The sequence below is a fragment of the Nanorana parkeri genome, unplaced genomic scaffold (genome assembly GCF_000935625.1).
Source record: "Nanorana parkeri isolate BGI_ZX_2015 unplaced genomic scaffold, ASM93562v1 scaffold475, whole genome shotgun sequence".
Classification (NCBI taxonomy): domain Eukaryota; kingdom Metazoa; phylum Chordata; class Amphibia; order Anura; family Dicroglossidae; genus Nanorana; species Nanorana parkeri.
Window position 1 is genome coordinate 66,413 of NW_017306743.1, and position 20,352 is coordinate 86,764.

General features: G+C 46.5%; 1 protein-coding gene across 1 annotated transcript in view; it reads right to left on the reverse strand.

Moving 5' to 3' along the window:
• Positions 1–20,352, reverse strand: part of TEX11 (testis expressed 11) — a 37,952-nt gene that overhangs the window by 15,465 nt on the left and 2,135 nt on the right. Inside the window, exons 3-13 of the mRNA XM_018560696.1 lie at positions 18,421–18,506; positions 12,808–12,865; positions 10,260–10,355; positions 8,482–8,563; positions 8,322–8,400; positions 6,750–6,901; positions 6,361–6,446; positions 4,735–4,872; positions 4,448–4,550; positions 2,665–2,786; positions 739–824 (exon numbers count right to left, since the gene is read on the reverse strand). Of these exons, the coding sequence (XP_018416198.1) occupies positions 739–824; positions 2,665–2,786; positions 4,448–4,550; positions 4,735–4,872; positions 6,361–6,446; positions 6,750–6,901; positions 8,322–8,400; positions 8,482–8,563; positions 10,260–10,355; positions 12,808–12,865; positions 18,421–18,506 (1,088 nt within the window). The remainder of the gene's footprint in view (positions 1–738; positions 825–2,664; positions 2,787–4,447; positions 4,551–4,734; positions 4,873–6,360; positions 6,447–6,749; positions 6,902–8,321; positions 8,401–8,481; positions 8,564–10,259; positions 10,356–12,807; positions 12,866–18,420; positions 18,507–20,352) is intronic.

Sequence of the window (20,352 nt, forward strand, 5' to 3'; positions counted from 1 at the left end):
AAAAAAAGAAGAAAGGCACACGATGTTGTACAAATTTGTTGTAGAATCTTTCATTTTTACCTGTTGCCTTGGTCTACAGTTCCCCCTCTTGAAAGTGTCATGCGCACCACACACCTAACAATAAATCATTATTAACAATCCACTCTGAATAAAAAATGAATACAGGAGATCATTGCCAATTGCTCTCATGCCTCAGATCTCACAATGTATTATATGTGCGTTTGACGAGACAAATGCTTTAAACTGCTCCCCAAGTGCACAATTGTGAAAGGGGTGTCAGGGTTAGATTTGGATGGATGCATGGATTTTAAATTCCATCCTAAGATATATATATATATATATCGTATATATATCGTATATATATATCGTCTTGTCATCAGCAGAGCATTGCTGGGAAATCTCATCTGTAATCTCCCAAGATCTCAGGGAAAGGCATTTTCCTCCCGTGAGATGATGTGCATGGTCACATGTCCCAGTCACATGTCCTAGTCACATGTGCCAGAAATCCAGGAAGTAAAAGGAGAGCTAGTCATCTGCCCTTAGTAAATATGGCTACTGTCAGACGACTTGGGAAGAAAAGTGAAATAAGGTATGCAAAGACTACAAATCCGGCAGTGATCTAGAAGTTTGTGTGTGTAGATTGTCATGACTAAACATTTCTAAAGATGTGTTTGTTGTTATTTTACAGATTTGAGTGAAGGTCGGCTTTAAATGATGCAGCATCAAAGTGCAACTTACCTGAGTGAGATGAACACTTGCTGTGTGTCCTGGGAATGTTCAATCACACACTCCAGAGCTTTCACAACTATTTTCGGTTGATTGTTCTGTAGATAGAAAACCTCATTAGTAATCTCCTGCACTATCACTCATTAATAGATGCTCCGATGTGTTGAAGCTGTAAGGAGGAGCCACAGCTTTTCGGTGGGGAGATACAGGAATCTGATACAACTGGAAGTGTTGGATACTGAAAATTCTGCCGGCAGGGGTAGCTCTGCATAAGGGGAAATATCTGAGGCACGGATGATAGGGATGGGATTTGGGTTCACCACTACAATGGGACCACGTCAAATCCCAGAGACTGGCGAATGAAGAACTCTTGGCCATAAGGTTTGCAGGTTTGCCGCCGGAACCGAGGAACAACCATTAATGCAATGCATAGCCAGAGGAGATACAAGAGCCAATCATTTCAGGAATGTGTAGCCCAGATCCCTTTCTACAAAAAAAAAACAGGAAAATTGTATTTCATACTTACCGCAATTTTCCTTTACTGTCCAGCACCATGGCTGCACACGAATGGGTTAATCCCTCCCTCCTCCCACTAATCAGGATTGTAACTCATAAAAGCTGAAAGAGTCCCCTGGCTTGCCGTTCCGTAACTCGACTACTACACGGGTGGGCATTGTGCTGCCATGGAGCTGGACAGGAAAGGAAAATTGCGGTAAGTATGAAATACAATTTTCCAGTTTTTCTGTCAGCTCCATGGCAGCACACGAATGGGAATTAACTAACAAAATGGAGGGGTATGCTCGAAAACCTTTTTAATCCCAAAGCATAGCAGAAGAAATAACCCTACGGCCGAATCTAACCGTAGTTAAGGCAGCTGGATCTACACAGTAGTGTGTCATGAACGGGTGCGGAGAAGACCATGTGGCCACTTTACACACAGTCTCAAAGGAAACACGACCGGCTGCAGCCCAAGATGTGGCCAGACCCCTCGTGGAACGAGCAGACAGCCTACTCGGTACAGGTATGTGCTTGGCCTCATATGGTAACTATATCGCCTTCACCATCCAGGATGCTATGAGCCCACAGGATGCCTTAGCACCCTTCCCGGCACCTGTCGGAACAATAAAGAGATCATCTGTGGACCCGAGCTCTTCTGTGGCTGAAATATCACCCACCCGTAGGAAGTCCAGCACATGTAGGAATGCCTCCTCCACCCATTGTGAGCAACAGCAGTGTACTTACACTTTGTTAGCCAGGCCCGAGGATTGCCAGCGGGGCTCCCATGGACCTGCACCATTTAGGCAAGGACTCATAGGGACTTCGCCAACTGAAGGAGGTAGAAGAAGAAGGAGGCGGACAGCAAGGAATGTATCCCTGCCAGGTAGGCACACTGCTCTGATCCTCACATGTAGGAAAAAAAAAGGAACAGCAAGCCAGGGGACCCCTTTAAGCCAGGGGACGCTTTTGTGAATTACAATCCTGATTAGTGGGAGGAGGGAGGGATTAACCCATTCGTGTGCTGCCATGGAGCTGACAGGAAAGAGGGTTCCCAGCAGCCATATTGTGTGTTTTTTCTGTTAGGGAGAGCTGAAAAATCTGTGCAGGGAGAGATAAATGGCATTGGTGGATGTGCCCCATGGCAGTGACGGCTTCCCATGTGTATTGTTTGACAATATCTTGCATATTAGCCCTACAAGTGGCCGGAATTGAATACCAAGATTCACCCCCCCAACCCAGAGACTTCATTGGGATTCACCACAAAGTTACCAAACTTCAAGAAAGTTTCACAAAACTCGATCCTGTTCACGACTCAACTCAGCTGGACACCCTTCATGTCAACCTGATGGATCTCATGAGGTGTGACCAGAAGAGACAACCTTCAGGAGGGGTGTGTGATATCAGGACGTAACTCTCATCACACTCGTATTATGATCTTACCTCCAATGCTATTTGTGCTGCCATACTGAGGAGGTCAGTAGATGAATAGTATTGGTCCATAATAGGTGTCATGCTATCTGTCTGAGTCGCCATCTTCCCCATAGCAGTGACAGCATTCAAAGCTGCAATAATCATAACAAATCGCAGTGATTTTTAATGCAGTCAATAGTCTGGTCACATCTCTTCGCTTTCATAAGATAATTGTTCATCCAGACATCACAATTTCTTCAACGTGTGTGTCCAGCCAAAACATTTTTCTTCACATTTCGGTGGAGTGGGGGAGGATTAGTACCCCCTTGTGGGTTTTTACTGCTTCAAGGCAGAAACGGAGCAGCAGACCAAAGGTAACAAATGTAAGAAATGCACAAGCAATGGTCAAAACTGTATATTTTTGCATTCAAGAGGACAAAGCATTGCAGTCGCCATCAGTGCATCTTGAATTGCCTCCAGCCTGGATCTAGGGTTGCCACCTGTCCAGGATTCACCCGGACAGTCTGGGTTTTGAATGCTGTGTCCGGGTTTAATAGCAGCAGAAACCCAGACACATGATGCAGGCAGACAGGGGCAACCAAAATTATGATAGGGGCCACTGCCCCTCCACTGAAAATAGTCTTGACTGTGATATTTACATATGAATGGGTGGTGCTATTTACATATGAATAAGCCGCGATTCATCCTCCCCCAAAAATTTCCATACGTTGCTGGAAAAGGTGGCAACCCTACCTGGATCCCTACCCTGCCTGACCACACACCTGTCTTTCATCTGCTCCCTGTACTGGTGTGGGTTTCCTCTCACCCAAAAGGCATGCTGTTGGGTTTATTGGCTACTGTCTAAATTGGCCCTGGTATGTGTGTATATGTATACATGTGAAAAGCAGTGGTGTATTTTGGTTTTGTGCTGTCCTAGGCAAGACTAAACTCGGGCACCCACCTCAGTCTAAATATGCCACACCCCTTCCTGTTTAGGACATTTTGTGCAACCTGTCAGTCACTGGATACAGCGCATACAAGGTCTCAGGAGAGCTGTACATGGTCTCAGGTGGGCTGTACGTGGTCTCAGGAGAGCTTTGCATGGTCTCAGGAGAGCTGTGCGTGGTCTCAGGAGAGCTGTGCATGGTCTCAGGTGGGCTGTACGGGGTCTCAGGAGAGCTGTGTATGGTTTATGGTGGGCTGTGCAGGGTCCCAGGAGGACTGTGCATAGTCCCTTTCCCTGCATACATGTGCTGCTCCTCCTACCTGCAGCTCGAAGTGCCATCAGTACCAACCGGATACATTGCATTTCCCAGCCTGCTTCTGGGACATCCTGCCATCAGATCACATGCTGTGGCCAGCCCCAAGCCACCCGCTGCTTCTCCTCCACCCCCTGTACAAAGCCAGCCAGACTGCATTTCACTGGGCCCTCCCCTCCACTGGGCAGCTCTCTAATTAGGCAGCCGCTCTTAGGGTCTTGTGGCCGCCTAGTTTGCCTCATTAGGAAGCCGCTGCTGCCTAATTCTGTGCCTCCCAGCCTCGGGCCACCGGCAAGTGCCCAGTATGCCCAAAGGCAAGTCCGGCCCTGCCTGTCTCATTGGTTTGAGGCAGCATTTTCTGCCGCCCCCCTGGAAAGTGCCGCCCTAGGAAAATGCCTAGTTTGCCTTGCGGTAGATACACCCCTGGTGAGAAAGACAGCTTCGATTGTGAACCTCTTGAGGGTAGTGACTGTTGTGAATAAAGTGTTGTCAGTATGTAAATGTCAGTAATAGTACACATTGATTTCCATAGCATGCAACAAAAGACCATTTACCGTCCAACTCATTATTTCCTCGAACTGCGATCTTAAACAGGATAAAATGAGTGAGGATGTTGTCTGGGTCACATTTCTCAGCTGCAGTCACTGCTTCTCTTGCCTGGAATAAAGAGAATTCCTTACAGATGTGCGGGTTTTTCCCCCCAGGACATCTTAATGAAATTTGCAATTTTAGCTTCATGCATTGGAATCTTAGCGTAGGGAGCAATGAAGGTGGGCATCCATGGTTTATGAGGGTGCAATGGGCTTTAAAGGCTGACGTCTATTGGTAACACAAATCTTACCTGGGAGAGTTCGTCGAGATGCAGGAAGCAGGAAGCTCGGTTTCTCTGGAGTTTGGCAAAGCTGGTTTCAGTGCAGTCTGAAGCATAAATACCCAACGAATAGTTGTACCATTCCATGGCCTCGGAGTAGCTTTTCCTCTGAAGATCAGAACACGTATATAAAATGTATTAGTGATAAAATAATGCCGGAAAAATCCTCAAGACACGTGAGTCACCTAAAGAGTATATATTGTATACGTATCTGGCAAGAGCTACAGTATGTGTATATAGGAGTTCATTCATAGCAATAAAAAAAAGACGGCTGGGAGTTCTGCTTCAATGTCTAATAAACCATCTCATCCATATTAGGGGATGCCAGCCCGTAACCCCAAAATACTGTATACACACGCAAAAAAAACTAAAGATGGTCACCTGATGGTCATGTGTGGTATAAAATGACTTTTTTATTCCAAAAAAGCACGTAAAAAAAGCATAAAATTAGTAAAAAATAATCAAAGACGTCCACCAAAACATCACCAGATTAAAGTGTAAGATCACCCCAGAATTACTCAATAAACACTATAACACATGTACCATGTTTGTCCATGCTCGGGTTCTCCAGCAATCAGCATTGGAAATTGCCAGCCATGTACCAGTAAAACCATGCAACTCTTGGTGTCACTCATCTCCCCCATGAGACTCATGGTGTCACTCATCTCCCCCATTAAAACTCATGGTGTCACTGATCTCTCCCTCATGCAACTCATGGTGTCACTCATCTCCCCCATGCAACTCATAGTGTCACTGATCCCCCCCACCCCATGCAACTCATGGTGTCATTCATCTCCGCCCTGCAACTCATGGTGTCACTCATCTCCCCCATGAGACTCATGGTGTCACTCATCTCTCTCTCATGCAACTCATGGTGTCACTCATCTCTCCCCCTGCAACTCATGGTGTCACTCATCTCCCCCATGCAACTCATGGTGCCACTCATCTCCCCCATGCAACTCACGGTGTCACTCATCTCCCCCGTGCTATGTACGTCTTGTGATTGTAAAGCCTGACTGGGAAATGTTGTCAATGACCTTAATGATGTAACATGGCATCAAAGTAAGACATAGATAGCACTAGGGGGGCTGAGCGGCACCATGAGTTGCATAATGTTTATCACAAATGGCTGCTGTCTTCCAATGCTGGTTGTGGACAACCACAGCGTACACAGAAGTCAAACATGTTGCGATGCGTGTATCAAGGTACATGTGTTATACGGCTGTTTAATGTTCAAAGAGTGACTCTAGTGTGAACTTCCACTTTAAAATGACAACGTTGTCACCAATGCCCCCCCAATGTCCGGATCACACTCTGGGTAACTCTTCTAGTTACTTTATTTGTGATGTAAATGGGGAATTATTAGAACTGATCCTCCCTGAAAACAAATGGGACTCCTCTTATCTTCCTCAGCCTCTTGGGCTAAATCTTGTCATCTTGTTTCTTCTTTAACAGAAAGGAAGAATGCCTTTATTCATCATCTTCAACCATATTGGATACATACACATAACTGGACTGACGTCCAGAGGAGATGGCTTCACGTTTTGGGAATTTGGGCAACAAATGAAAGTCATTAACACCAAAATGCCTACTGACCTCGAAGCTTTTAGCAGCAAAGTCCCACAAAATGACATGCAAATCATTCAAGGTCTTAGAAGACAGCGGTTTCCCACTGTAATGTCCTGAAAAAGAAAATGTTAACAATATTGCAGAATGTCCATGATTAGGGTCTGATGCATAATGGCTGTACACTGGGCAAATGTTGTTCACATTACAGCCACTAGATGGCACTGAGTAGCATAGGAAATCCCTTTGTTCCTCTAGCTCCATCCAGTGGCTGTGATGCCGTGTGAACGTTCGGCGAAGCCTCTGTACATCAGCCCCTAAGTGTTGCCACCTGGTGCCACCCTTTTACCTAAAACTCACCATACGCAGATTGAATGTTTCCATTTCCTCTACACATCCCTGACAATATCATCCCCTACCTGTTATTAAGTCTTCTACTTTCTGTCGTGCCATCAGCCCCTTTCCTCGCTTTGCCAAAAGTTCAATTTGTAGAAGTAGAACTTTCTCATTATCAGGAGTAGACTCAAAGTGGGTGCAAACCATTTTCAGGAAGTCAAATCCCACGCAGTCCCTGTAAAATGACGCAGGCAATCCTTTGTTAGGGGTGCTATCAACGTATTGCCTGAATATGTGTTATTTTCCTTCCATAAAGTTTTATTCACATACAAAAAAACAGAAAATATTATCAAAACCTGAGCAGACAGAACCTGGAGCAGTTGCCCATAGTAACCAATCAGCTTCTCTCTTCCGTTTGTTCAGTTAAGGTTTGAAAATGAAAGCTTGAAGCTGATTGGTTGCCAGGAGCTCCTGGTTCTGTCTGCTTCAGTTTTGATAAATTTCCCCCTGTGTAGATCAATTGCAGTGTGTGAGATGTATGGAGTAGTATTACTTTTTTCACTATAAAAAGAGGGGAACACTCAAATTTTTTAAACAAAATGATGCAGTAGGGGGGCAGAACAACAAAGGAAAACAGCCCTTCAAACAGTGTACATTCAGTCACAAAGATGGCGGGCACGCAAAAAGGGGGAGGGACAGCGGTGCATTAAAGGAGGTCACCTGTTGGGTTATGACTTACATTAAAGTGATATTAGAGTCAAAAGGATTTGAAGCTATTTCAAATGCTGATTAAATCACTTACAATGGGCGCTGCTCCTTGATGTATAAAAGTTTTAGTTTCCTGCAGAATCAGCTGCTCACCTGAGCACTGGTCCTGACTTCCTGTTTTAGAGTGACTCCTTTGTCAAGCAGAGTTCTATGCAGTCACCCCTGTGTGCGCTAGTAAGCTGTGTGTGTCTCCACATAAAGACATGGGGTGATCAGTTTGGTGTGGAGGAACTCAAGTGTCCTGCACAGAGCCCTGACCTCAACCCTACTGAACACCATCAAGATGGATTGCAACCCCTCCAAATGATGGTGTTCAGGTGTCTCCAGTGAAGGTTCTGGTAATTCTACATCATACAAAGACATTGTAGACAATTTTGCAATTCTGGCCTCAGAACATAGCCCCATAGAAATCTAGAATTCTACACAATTGTAGAAGTGTACAATTGTGCTCTGCCTGCCTTCCAGCCTTGTGGTCACAGTTTGGTGAAAACCCTTTTCTGTTCCACCATGACTGTCCCCTGTGTACAAAGCCAGCTCCATAAAGACATGGTGTGATCAGTCTGTGAAGGTCACTCAAGTTCCTCCACATCAGAGCCCCAATCTCGACCCTATGGAACACAGGAACACTACAGGAATTATTGAGTTGAGGTGTACAAAGCCAGCTCCATAAAGACATGATGTGACCAGTTTGGTGTGGAGGAAATCGAGTGTCCTGCACAGAGCCCCGACCTCAACCCTTCCTAGTAGGTGTGATGGTCAAGTGTCCACAAACGTGGTCCACAGCCACATGGTGTATTTCACAAGTGTATCACAGTATGTATGCGGAAGGAGAAATTAAGAAAAGTATAGACAGAACTATAGAGACAAATGTGTCAGTTTGATCGCACCTTTCGTGTTGTATGAGGAGCTTCACAGTGCTTAGATACACATCTAGGGATAGGTCATGTCGCAGCATCTCCGCGGCCGCTGTGTGTCCATAAAGATAAATGTTAGCTGATTGAAATTTGCGGATTGATTATTATTGTCACACTTGCTAATATATCTCACCCATGGAAATGACATTGTCGGGCAAGGAGCCATTCAACAGGATTTTCATCTTCAAAAAAAGACCGGCTGGATGGAGGTGTTCCTGAATATCCAGAAGCAGGAAAGATTAAATCCACAAAAGAAATAAAGTCAACACATTTCCTTTAAGGCACACACCTTACAACCATCGCAAGAATTTTGTCTTGCGATGGTTGTAAGGTACTTAAAAAAACGTACGATCTGCCTATCTTGGACAGGCAGATCGTACTTGCGATGATCTCAAGCCGCGCCCCCCTGAGGGTCGGGCTTCCAATGACCGCAATGCCGAACGGGCAGTGTGCGCTTGCCCGTCCGGCTTTCATCTTACAAACATGCTACATGCTGGGGTGATCTTAAAAGTCGTGCAACCTTAAGGTGCCCATACACTGAGAATCGCGGGAAATCCGGCGATCGTACGAGAATCGTGCAGTGTATGGAAGGCGTGCAACCGTTTCTACTGCACGGTTACACGTCTTCCGTCGAACCAGCATGCTAGAAAACCCGCCGAGAATCGTACGATTCTCGGAGAGTTAGTGGCCTGCTGGTTCGACAACTGCCGAACGGGCCGGTGTGCGCACGCGCACACTGCCCGTTTGCAGTCATCGTAAGCCCGCCCCTCATTACAGTCATCGTAATCCCGCCCCTCAGGGGGGTGGGCTTGCGATGATCGCAAGTACGATCTGCCTGTCCATGATGGGCAGATCGTACGTTTTTTTAAGTACTTTACAACCCTCGCAAGACAAAAGTCTTGCGAGGGTTGTAAAGTGTATGGGCACCTTTACAGTAGTAGAGGTCGCACGGCTTTCACACACCTTACGATAATCGTACGATCACGGGATTTCCCGCGATTATCTTAAGGTGTGTGGGCACCTTACAACAATGACTATTTGTTTCAGTTTTTCTGATTGCTGTGGAACTCCTGACAATCAGCTTAATAAAGAGTTAAAATACAAAGAGTCGCACCCCTTCAGACTCAGATACATTGCTAATAAAACTATCCTGTGATTCTCCACTGAAGCCTATGGAGATGTTAAACCTGCTGGAAGCACGTCAGATCCGCTTACATGCATCCGTCAATGAATCCTGAAGGATCTCAGAAGGGCCACACTGATGCCATTGACATCCTAAATCCCATCCACACAGGTCTCTTGTATTTTTTGGCATGAGAAAACGTCCAGCATAGTTTATAGGAGCCTCTCCAACCCCATGAGCCATTTAAAGCCAATTGCACCCTTACCAACCACCTTACATTTACCTCCTCTGATGATTCCAATGCATTTGGCCAAAAATAGTGGAAAAAGTTCCCCGAAATCTCCCAGTATTCAGGAAAATTTAAAAGAGAACTATGTGGTTAGGGCTTTTCCCCATCGTTCTCCTTAGGGTAACGGGAGGACACAAACTAGCGTCCTCCCGTCACCCTAAGCTCAGTATACCGCGAGTAACAGGGGAGGGGGGAATCCAGCCCCTCCCCTGTCACGGCAGAGAGCAGTGACAGGATCGAGAGGTGAGCGAACGCCGGTATGTGTTCGCTCACTTCCCAATCTACTGAGCCGACCTGTGACAGTCTCATTGTCACAGGTCGGTTAGAACTCTGAGGTGAGTGGAAAGAACTCACCTCATAGTTCTCCATTAAAAAAAATGAAACATGCAATTTCACTCATCCACACACATAAGGAAGCTGAATGTACCTATCATGAGAACATATGGACACACATGTAACACACTTAGATAATTGACATGCATCTGATCATTACATTCACCTTGTTTGCTAATCTGATGGCATTTAGTGCTTTATCTTGGTGTAATTTGCAGTCCCATTCCAGATACACTGTTGCAAGCAGCCGGAGGACTTTAGCCTGATAAAAACAGCAATAGAATTTGTAACTCTTATTAAAAATATATGCCAGTAAAAAGGAATAAATGAAGTGTATATGGTGCATGTAAAGCTGGTGTTGCCAACCAAATTTTATGCTGGGGACATAACTGTCATGGAGTTTTCATTTCCTGGCTGAGTAGAGCATCTGCCCGGCCCACGGGGCTGCAATTGGAGTCATGGGTGGGCATGCACTCGTGTGGAGGAGTGTGCATGTCAGCATGCATGGTTTGCAGTGTGCGCGCACATGACTGGTATCGGCAGGGCAGGATTTCCCACAAGGCCAAATGAGGCCTGGCCTCGGGGCAGCAGGGAGTAGAGGGGCAGCAGGGATGTGGAACTCCTACCTCCCGATGCCCTGGACATGCAGTTCCGGGCGCTGGGCGGGTAGTTGTTTTCTACATTTAGCCCTGCTTTGGGCAAACAGGCCTAAATGTACAGCGGGGAAGCCGCCGCATGTGTTGTACAAGTGATCTTGGCGATGTCGCCAAGATCACTTGTATGCAGCCTGCATACAGGGGGGTGCATTGAGGAACCTGGCATTGGGGCAGCAGAGAGAGTAAATCCGGCCCTGGGTATCGGTACTGGCGCCATTAAGATATTTAGGCCCCATTCACATTGAGCGATTTATCGCGCGGTAATTCCCGCGATATCGCGGCTATTTACCGCGCGATATCGCTCTTCAATGCTTTACAATGGGGCAAAGGGTCCTGCTGTCGCGGGTCGTGTGTCGCTACAGCAGGACCCTTTTTGGAGCGGATTTTGCAGCGATTCAATGCTTTTTGATGCAAGCATTTGCGCGATATCGCGTAAAATGCAAATCGCGCGACAAACACGCGATTTGCGAATCGCCAAGTGTGAATGGGGCCTTAAGGCTCTGCCTCAATCAGGATCATTGTTGACTGGTCTTCAGCTGTTTCCCTACAACCTGACCTGACCTGCCTTGTGCTCATGGATAATCTGCTTTTACCTACCTGACTTCCATTCCAGACCCGATTTGGGGTTCTCCTGTACTACTTGGCTCGGATCCATGCTGTTCAGTTGCTTACGTTAAGCTGTCTCCTTGTTTCTGATTCTGCTCGCTGCTCGATGTATTGGTAACTGTCTGGCCTGCTTTATAACCCTGTCTAGGATGTGCTTGCTGACAAACCAGTTCTAGATGAGGGTTCAACACCCACCCAGGTCATCTACTTATTCTGCGGCTTCTTCCTAACTGAATCTGAGGGTTCCTGCCCTTCCTTCAACTGACCCAGCATGTGTGACCTTCCAAGGACTCAGCACTACCTGTTATTCAATAAGGGGAATTTAGGGTTGGAGCAGCAGGAGAACAGAGCCTTCACAATACCATAAAAGTGATTTGGTGACTTTACAGCCAACTGGAATAGTCACACATTATCTCTTCTTGTACTGAGTATGTGACAATCACACACAATGTTACTGGGGCAGGAAGTGAGTATAGATCCTCCCCGTGTGTCTGTAACACAGCCTGCAATAAAACTTAGCAGGGGCTATAACCCATCCAAAAACAATTTCCCTAGATCTGCGCTTTAATCCTTGATGGCCTATAAGTCTTGAACCTGGAAGTGCTAAAAGCACAGTGCTTCCAGATTCAAAAACGGCAGAGCAGATTGGAGAACAACCCCATAAAAGTGATTGGGTGGCTTTACAGCCGACTGGATCATTTTTACTCGAATAGCCACGAACCGGCAGCCATGAGTTTGTTTGCAACCATTTGAGTTACAGCACATTCATGGATGTCATGTGGATGTTAAATAGTTAAGGAACAGGTCAATAATAATGTGTAAAGTGGAAACCCATCCAAAGAGAACATACTGCATGTGGCTCCCCTAGTGCATGGGCCTCTAATAGACAATCACATAGGTCCAAGCCCCTAATTATCTATACTCTATGACAACATCGTCTGAGTCTTAGCTGGTGCTGGACCCAAACGTTGTCCTATGTGTATTGCTACACAATACTATAACAGCAGTATTTGTACCGGTTGTCTGGTTTCCGGACTGGCAGCTTCTGCCCCGCAGAAAAGTCCTGCAGCTTCTTTCATTTGTAGTGCAAAACAATAGATCATAAACTAAAGCCCCACGCCACAAATCAATAATCCAGATTATCAATTTGGTGGGCCTGGAGGTCAGGTAGACAATCAAATGAGGAATCCTATGCGTTTCAGGGTCCTAACTCATCCCCTTCATCTGGATTTATACAGGATAGGAAGCAATGTACATGAACTTAATTGAGGGTACTATGTGAATGGTGATTTGACCAATATAATAACAAACACAGGGCTGGTCAGTAGATATGTTTGGGGGTTTGTCAGGGGGGAACAATACCTACATTGCTAGTCAGATGAGATTTAGGATTCATCGTCTTCAGAGCTCTGTAATAAAAACTAATTGTCCAAAATGGAATACATTGCTCACCTGCATCTCATGTCCCGTGCTGTAGAGCGTATCGGTCTTACCGATCTCATAACTTTGGCTGTAATAAAAGGGGATAAACTATAATTAAATAGAAAAAAGGAAAGTGCATTGCCTACATGTGTATGTTCTTCAAATGCCAAATGCAAAGCGGAGTATCATAAAATAATGCTGTAATCCTAATCCCTGGAATCTGATATAATCTTCACTAGGGATGCACAGATACCAAGTACCGTACTCGGTACAAGTACAAGCACAGATACTTTTCCAGCTCCAAGACTAGACTAGAGAAAAGTTCAAAAGTTAGGAGGCAGCTGTCATTTGTAAGGAGCACACGGAGCTCCCGGGATTTGTACATCCCTTGATGTATGATTTTGTTTTTATAAATATAAATAAAGGGATGCACTGATATCAGTTTCGCGAGTACAAGTACTGCTACTTGCCCAAGTACTTACAACTGCAAGTACTGATACAGTTTTGTTTATCGTCATGTGACAGTTTTTCTAAAGCAATACAGACTAATGATTTCAGGACAGTGGTGGAGCGCCAGAGCCAGGTCCCAGCTGCAACCGCTGCAACCCTGGTAGTTCTCATGAAAATGCCAAGTATCGGCACAGGTATCTGAACTGGTATCGGTGCAGTCCTAATCTTCACCCTAGAATATCACACTGGACACAAATAAGAATGTGCTCACCGTAAGGACAATGAATGGTCTTATTAATGGTCGTCTATGTAAGGTAATAAAAAAGAAGTCTAAACTCTCACCACCAGGGGGAACCAAAAGAACAATTATAGGAAAACAACCAGAACAATCAGTGGTATGTCCTCTGCTATTACTAAAAACTATTTCATGAAAAGAAGCACAACGTTAGATAGACAAAGTCAAACACTTGAAATGATGTCATTATTCAAAATCCTTGCTGTCCAAATGTGGCCCTTTGGTGCTTGCCATGCATCCTTTGACCCCCGGCAGTTTGCAGTGGAAGTGTTGATTTTGTGAGCGGGCTGTAAAGTCAGTGATCTCTAGTAGTCTTCTGTAACATGTTCGCAGACTCTAATTGTCTCTTACAGCATGCCTCCAATCACAACTGTATCATTTCCACACCTTCTGACCATTCTGTGCAGTACGTTTGCACTGGCATCAGTGACTGGGTGATATCAGGTGCCGCAGTTGACATTAGTGACTGGGTGATGTCAGGTGCCACAGTTGACATCAGTGACTGGGTGATGTCAGGTGCCACAGTTGACATCAGTGACTGGGTGATATCAGGTGCCACAGCTGACATTAGTGACTGGGTGATATCAGGTGCCACAGTTGACATCAGTGACTGGGTGATATCAGGTGCCACAGTTGGCATTAGTGACTGGGTGGTATCAGGTGCCACAGTTGACATCAGTGACTGGGTGATATCAGGCGCCACAGTTGACATCAGTGACTGGGTGATGTCAGGTGCCACAGTTGACATCAGTGACTGGGTGATGTCAGGTGCCACAGTTGACATCAGTGACTGGGTGATGTCAGGTGCCACAGTTGACATCAGTGACTGGGTGATGTCAGGTGCCACAGTTGACATCAGTGACTGGGTGATGTCAGGTGCCACAGTTGACATCAGTGACTGGGTGATGTCAGGTGCCACAGTTGACATCAGTGACTGGGTGATGTCAGGTGCCACAGTTGACATCAGTGACTGGGTGATGTCAGGTGCCACAGTTGACATCAGTGACTGGGTGATGTCAGGTGCCACAGTTGACATCAGTGACTGGGTGATGTCAGGTGCCACAGTTGACATCAGTGACTGGGTGATGTCAGGTGCCACAGTTGACATCAGTGACTGGGTGATGTCAGGTGCCACAGTTGACATCAGTGACTGGGTGATGTCAGGTGCCACAGTTGACATCAGTGACTGGGTGATGTCAGGTGCCACAGTTGACATCAGTGACTGGGTGATGTCAGGTGCCACAGTTGACATCAGTGACTGGGTGATGTCAGGTGCCACAGTTGACATCAGTGACTGGGTGATGTCAGGTGCCACAGTTGACATCAGTGACTGGGTGATGTCAGGTGCCACAGTTGACATCAGTGACTGGGTGATGTCAGGTGCCACAGTTGACATCAGTGACTGGGTGATGTCAGGTGCCACAGTTGACATCAGTGACTGGGTGATGTCAGGTGCCACAGTTGACATCAGTGACTGGGTGATGTCAGGTGCCACAGTTGACATCAGTGACTGGGTGATGTCAGGTGCCACAGTTGACATCAGTGACTGGGTGATGTCAGGTGCCACAGTTGACATCAGTGACTGGGTGATGTCAGGTGCCACAGTTGACATCAGTGACTGGGTGATGTCAGGTGCCACAGTTGACATCAGTGACTGGGTGATGTCAGGTGCCACAGTTGACATCAGTGACTGGGTGATGTCAGGTGCCACAGTTGACATCAGTGACTGGGTGATGTCAGGTGCCACAGTTGACATCAGTGACTGGGTGATGTCAGGTGCCACAGTTGACATCAGTGACTGGGTGATGTCAGGTGCCACAGTTGACATCAGTGACTGGGTGATGTCAGGTGCCACAGTTGACATCAGTGACTGGGTGATGTCAGGTGCCACAGTTGACATCAGTGACTGGGTGATGTCAGGTGCCACAGTTGACATCAGTGACTGGGTGATGTCAGGTGCCACAGTTGACATCAGTGACTGGGTGATGTCAGGTGCCACAGTTGACATCAGTGACTGGGTGATGTCAGGTGCCACAGTTGACATCAGTGACTGGGTGATATCAGGTGCCACAGTTGACATCATTGACTGGGTGATATCAGGCGCCACAGTTGACATCAGTGACTGGGTGATATCAGGCGCCACAGTTGACATCAGTGACAGGGTGATATCAGGCGCCACAGTTGACATCAGTGACTTGGTTATGTCAGGTGCCACAGTTGACATCAGTGACTGGGTGATATCAGGTGCCACAGTTGGCATCAGTGACTGGGTGATATCAGGTGCCACAGTTGACATCAGTGACTGGGTGATACCAGGTGCCACAGCTGACATTAGTGACTGGGTGATATCAGGTGCCACAGTTGACATCAGTGACTGGGTGATATCAGATGCCACAGTTGACATCAGTGACTGGGTGATATCAGATGCCACAGTTGGCATCAGTGACCTGGTTGACATCAGTGACTGGGTGATATCAGGTGGCACAGTTGGCATCAGTGACCTGGTTGACATCAGTGACTGGGTGATATCAGGTGGCACAGTTGGCATCAGTGACCTGGTTGACATCAGTGACTGGGTGATATGAGGTGCCACAGTTGGCATCAGTGACCTGGTTGACATCAGTGACTGGGTGATATCAGGTGGCACAGTTGATATCAGTGACTGGGTGATACGAGGTGCCACAGTTGACATCAGTGACTGGGTGATATCAGGTGGCACAGTTGACATCAGTGACTGGGTGATATGAGGTGCCACAGTTGGCATCAGTGACCTGGTTGACATCAGTGACTGGGTGATATCAGGTGGCACAGTTGATATCAGTGACTGGGTGATACGAGGTGCCACAGTTGACATCAGTGACTGGGTGATATCAGGTGGCACAGTTGACATCAGTGACTGGGTGATATGAGGTGCCACAGTTGGCATCAGTGACCTGGTTGACATCAGTGACTGGGTGATATCAGGTGCCACAGTTGACATCAGTGACTGGGTGATATCAGTTGCCACAGTTGGCATCAGTGACCTGGTTGACATCAGTGACTGGGTGATATCAGGTGGCACAGTTGATATCAGTGACTGGGTGATATGAGGTGCCACAGTTGACATCAGTGATTGGGTGATATCAGGTGCCACAGCTGACATTAGTGACTGGGTGATATCCGGTGCCACAGTTGATATCAGTGACTGGGTGATATCAGGTAAAAAAACTAAATCATAAGCGCACGACTGATACTTGGTCACTGGATAAATCACGGGCTGTAAATTATGGTGTGCAGGCTCTCAATGACAGGGAGAGGACCCTGCAAATTCGATATATAAACAGAAAAACCCCCAGAAAAAGAGCGCTACTACCTAGAGAAAACTAGTATTGAATGGCATCTATTCTTAAGAGAAAGAACAAATGTGTGTAACTTACGGTTGGAAGTCTGCAAATATGCTGCAGCGATGGATGGATGAGGGGGCACTGTGAAAAAAGGCCGTCACGATACAGCGAGCCCGTCTGTGCACAGCATCCACCCACTTAGACGTCTTGTCGATACTCAGCCTATCTATCTGACTTCATTATACACGCACCGAACACAGCCGTTCGCGGTCTCGTTCTCACAACCGTCACGGTCCTCCCTCCCATAGCCGCCCTGGCCTGGCCAGCCGTGCACGCGTGCCGCTAGGATTAATCACAGTGCCCCCTTATCCATCCATCGCTGCAGCATTCTGCTTTGGACTCTCTCTAGATACCGGTCACTGTTTCACCATCCTTGACATATTTGCAGACTTCCAACCGTAAGTTACACACATTTGTTCTTTCTCTTATGAATAGATGCCATTCAATACTAGTTTTCTCTAGGTAGTAGCGCTCTTTTTCTGGGGTTTTTTTCTGGGTGATATCAGGTGCCACAGTTGACATCAGTGACTTGGTTATGTCAGGTGCCACAGTTGATATCAGTGACTTGGTTATGCCAGGTGCCACAATCAGGGTGTTTTGACATGGTGGCTGGGGTAGTCTCCTGGCCTGTCAGTCATATTTGGCCATGTTATTTGGTGGGATACACCGAGAGTCAGAGATGCCCGGGTCCTCCCGTTCCAGCCAGTAGTGAGGTAATTGCGTCACCACTGTCTAGGAAAGAACTACAAGGAGGATATTACACCACCGTTGTCCAGAGGAAGGCACAACGCCCACCACAAACCAGAAAAAGGGACGCTGTGTGCCCTTATGATGCCACATCCCAGTGCCTGAAACTTTAAAGTGACAGCTGATAACCTAAACAACGAGCTTTGCAAACAATGCTTAAAGGTTTTTTTTTGCCCGGAGTTCAGCTTTAAGACTCTGTGAAATGAGAAACATTCCAGCCCGGCCTCCAGATAAGAGCCGTGCTTTGACTTTTGCCTGGGGAAGTTTGATAAGACCTAATTTAATAGTTCTGGACATTTTTACAGATATAATCTTCATGAGACGTTCCAGCACTGACAAGAATTCCGTTTGATTCCCTGATTGTGGCCTGTGTGTAGTCAGAATGTCCTCACAGAGCTGTAATGACCTCAGTGCAGGCCCGGCGCTACCATATAGGCAGGTCAAGCAACTGCTTGACGGCGCCAGCGGGGATGGGGGGCCGAAAAATGCGACTGGTCGCAAGATGGCCGTGGCGGCTCTGATCACACCTCTCAGCGCTCCCTCTCTCTCCTCCCGGCCGCTGCAGCTTCAGAGCAACCAGGAGGAGAGAGAGGGAGCGCTGACAGGTGTGATCAGAGCCGCCTCTCTGAGCAGAGGAGAGGCAGATATGTTCCAAAATTAATAAAATGTGTGTGTGTGTGTGGCGGGGGGGAGGGGGCTGCTGAAGTGCCTGTGTAGGCAAAAATTCTTGCACCGGCCCTGCCTCAGTGAGTGACGGCGTCCTTGTACCTGAGCCAGAAGGAACTCTGTTCATACAGTTTATCTTCATACGTGTCCACTCCAAAATTGTAACACAGTACAGACAGGTAAGCGGCCTGTGAAATAAATACTTGAGGAGTTAGTCATTCAGACAAATATGTGAGCGCTTTACTCTGCTGTGACTTTACACTGCGTGGATATAGAACAATGGCGGCATTGTACGAAGCATGGACAGCTCCGGGGCTACTGGAATCTGATCTCCGGATGTATACAGTGCAAAACAAACTTCTACAGTGTATACTGTTACTATACCTGTACTTTCCATTTCCAGTAACTTTAGTTTGATTTCTTCTCTTTACCATCAGTGGTTCTCAACACGGGGCCCTAGGATACTTCAAGGGGGCCACAGGTGAACAAAATGTAAAAGGGAGCACAGAAAAACAAAATCAAAGCAAATACTGCTGTGTTGATCCTTTTGGGGGTGAATACTTCGCATGTTGATGTTACATAGCAAGAACAGAAAAAAAGGTATTCATGGGTAAACAGTGTCATTTCCAAAAAGTCTGCACAGCCTTCTCTTTCAGGGCCAGCAGGTGGCGCCGTTGTCTCTTATTCACGTTTATCATTGTATCTTTGCTGATACAATTGTAGCCGCCATAACCTTTTGTAAGGTGGCTACTAGAAATTTGGTGATTGCCAGAGCTGCCTACAGTCTGGCTGGATTATAGTGGCATTTATTTGGTTAATTCCAGGTAGGGATTGTAGGGTTAGGGTTAGGTTAACCCTAACCCTAAGGTGGAGTGTGACTCTGCTGTATTGTGGGATTGCCAATGGGGGACACTGTGAGTGTACTGTATGTCCAGTACAGCAGCCCTTTCACTGGGTCTTTCTTAACCAGTGTTGCATGCTGGGAAAGGGTACATACACTCCAGGGAGGTGCCATGTGGTCTAGTCAGGTGTCAGCCATGGTTTAGCCCAGGGCTGGGTGCAACCCAGCCACCCCCCAGGCTACGCCTGAGGCCTGGAGGTGGAAATATTGGGGTGCGGAAAGTGTTTCCCTGGGCCTCAATTCTGGAGGAGGCTTCTGCTGTTGTTAGTGCAGAACCAGGGAAGCTGATGGCTGCTGAAGGTACCCGGAACATAGTGGCCCTCAGGAGCAAGTCTGGTGTCTCTCCTGTTAAGGATCTGTGCTCATCCCTGCTCATCTGTTACTCACATTCCTATTTGATGAGCTACAAATGGAATCTACGCTGAGATGCTAAGAGGGACTAATGAGTCCAGAGTCTATGTCTGTGCTACTCAGGATGTCTAGGACTCCTGTACCCTCCTTCCAAAGTGTGACAATGTTATTATAATTATAGTTTTGGAGCGGATATCAGCTTTGTGGGCACTAGAAGAGGGCGGTTAAAAGGCTAATGGGGCTGCTGCACATGTTGAGTCCCCGCGCACGCCGGAGTGAGAGCAATAATTCTAGGGCCAGTATTTTTGGATATCTCTAAACTGATGACCTGTGGGGGCTTTTAAAGCGCCGTCAATTGACTTTTTGGGGTACTGAATTTTGTCGCCTTTTCACGGACGCTTACAATTTTTAACCTGGGCATGTTGGGTATCTATGTACTCATTGTAACCTCATCTTTTATATTTTATTTAAAAAAATTGGTATTTTATTGTGTTTTGGGGCATTTAAGTAAATTTTTCACTACATTTTGCGGTTTGATAAGGAGTTGCGCTAATATCGTGCAACATGAAAATTTGCAGTTGCCACCATTTTATTCTATAGGGTCTTGGCTTTCAGAAAATATATAATGTTTGGGGGTTTTAAGTAATTTTCAGGCCTAAAATGTGGAATATATCATGTGTGCAAAAAATGGGGAAAAAAAGGCCTCAGTCATGAAGGGGTTAAATACAAATAATATATAGAAATCCACTTTACAAATAAAAAAAAAAATATTATATAATAAT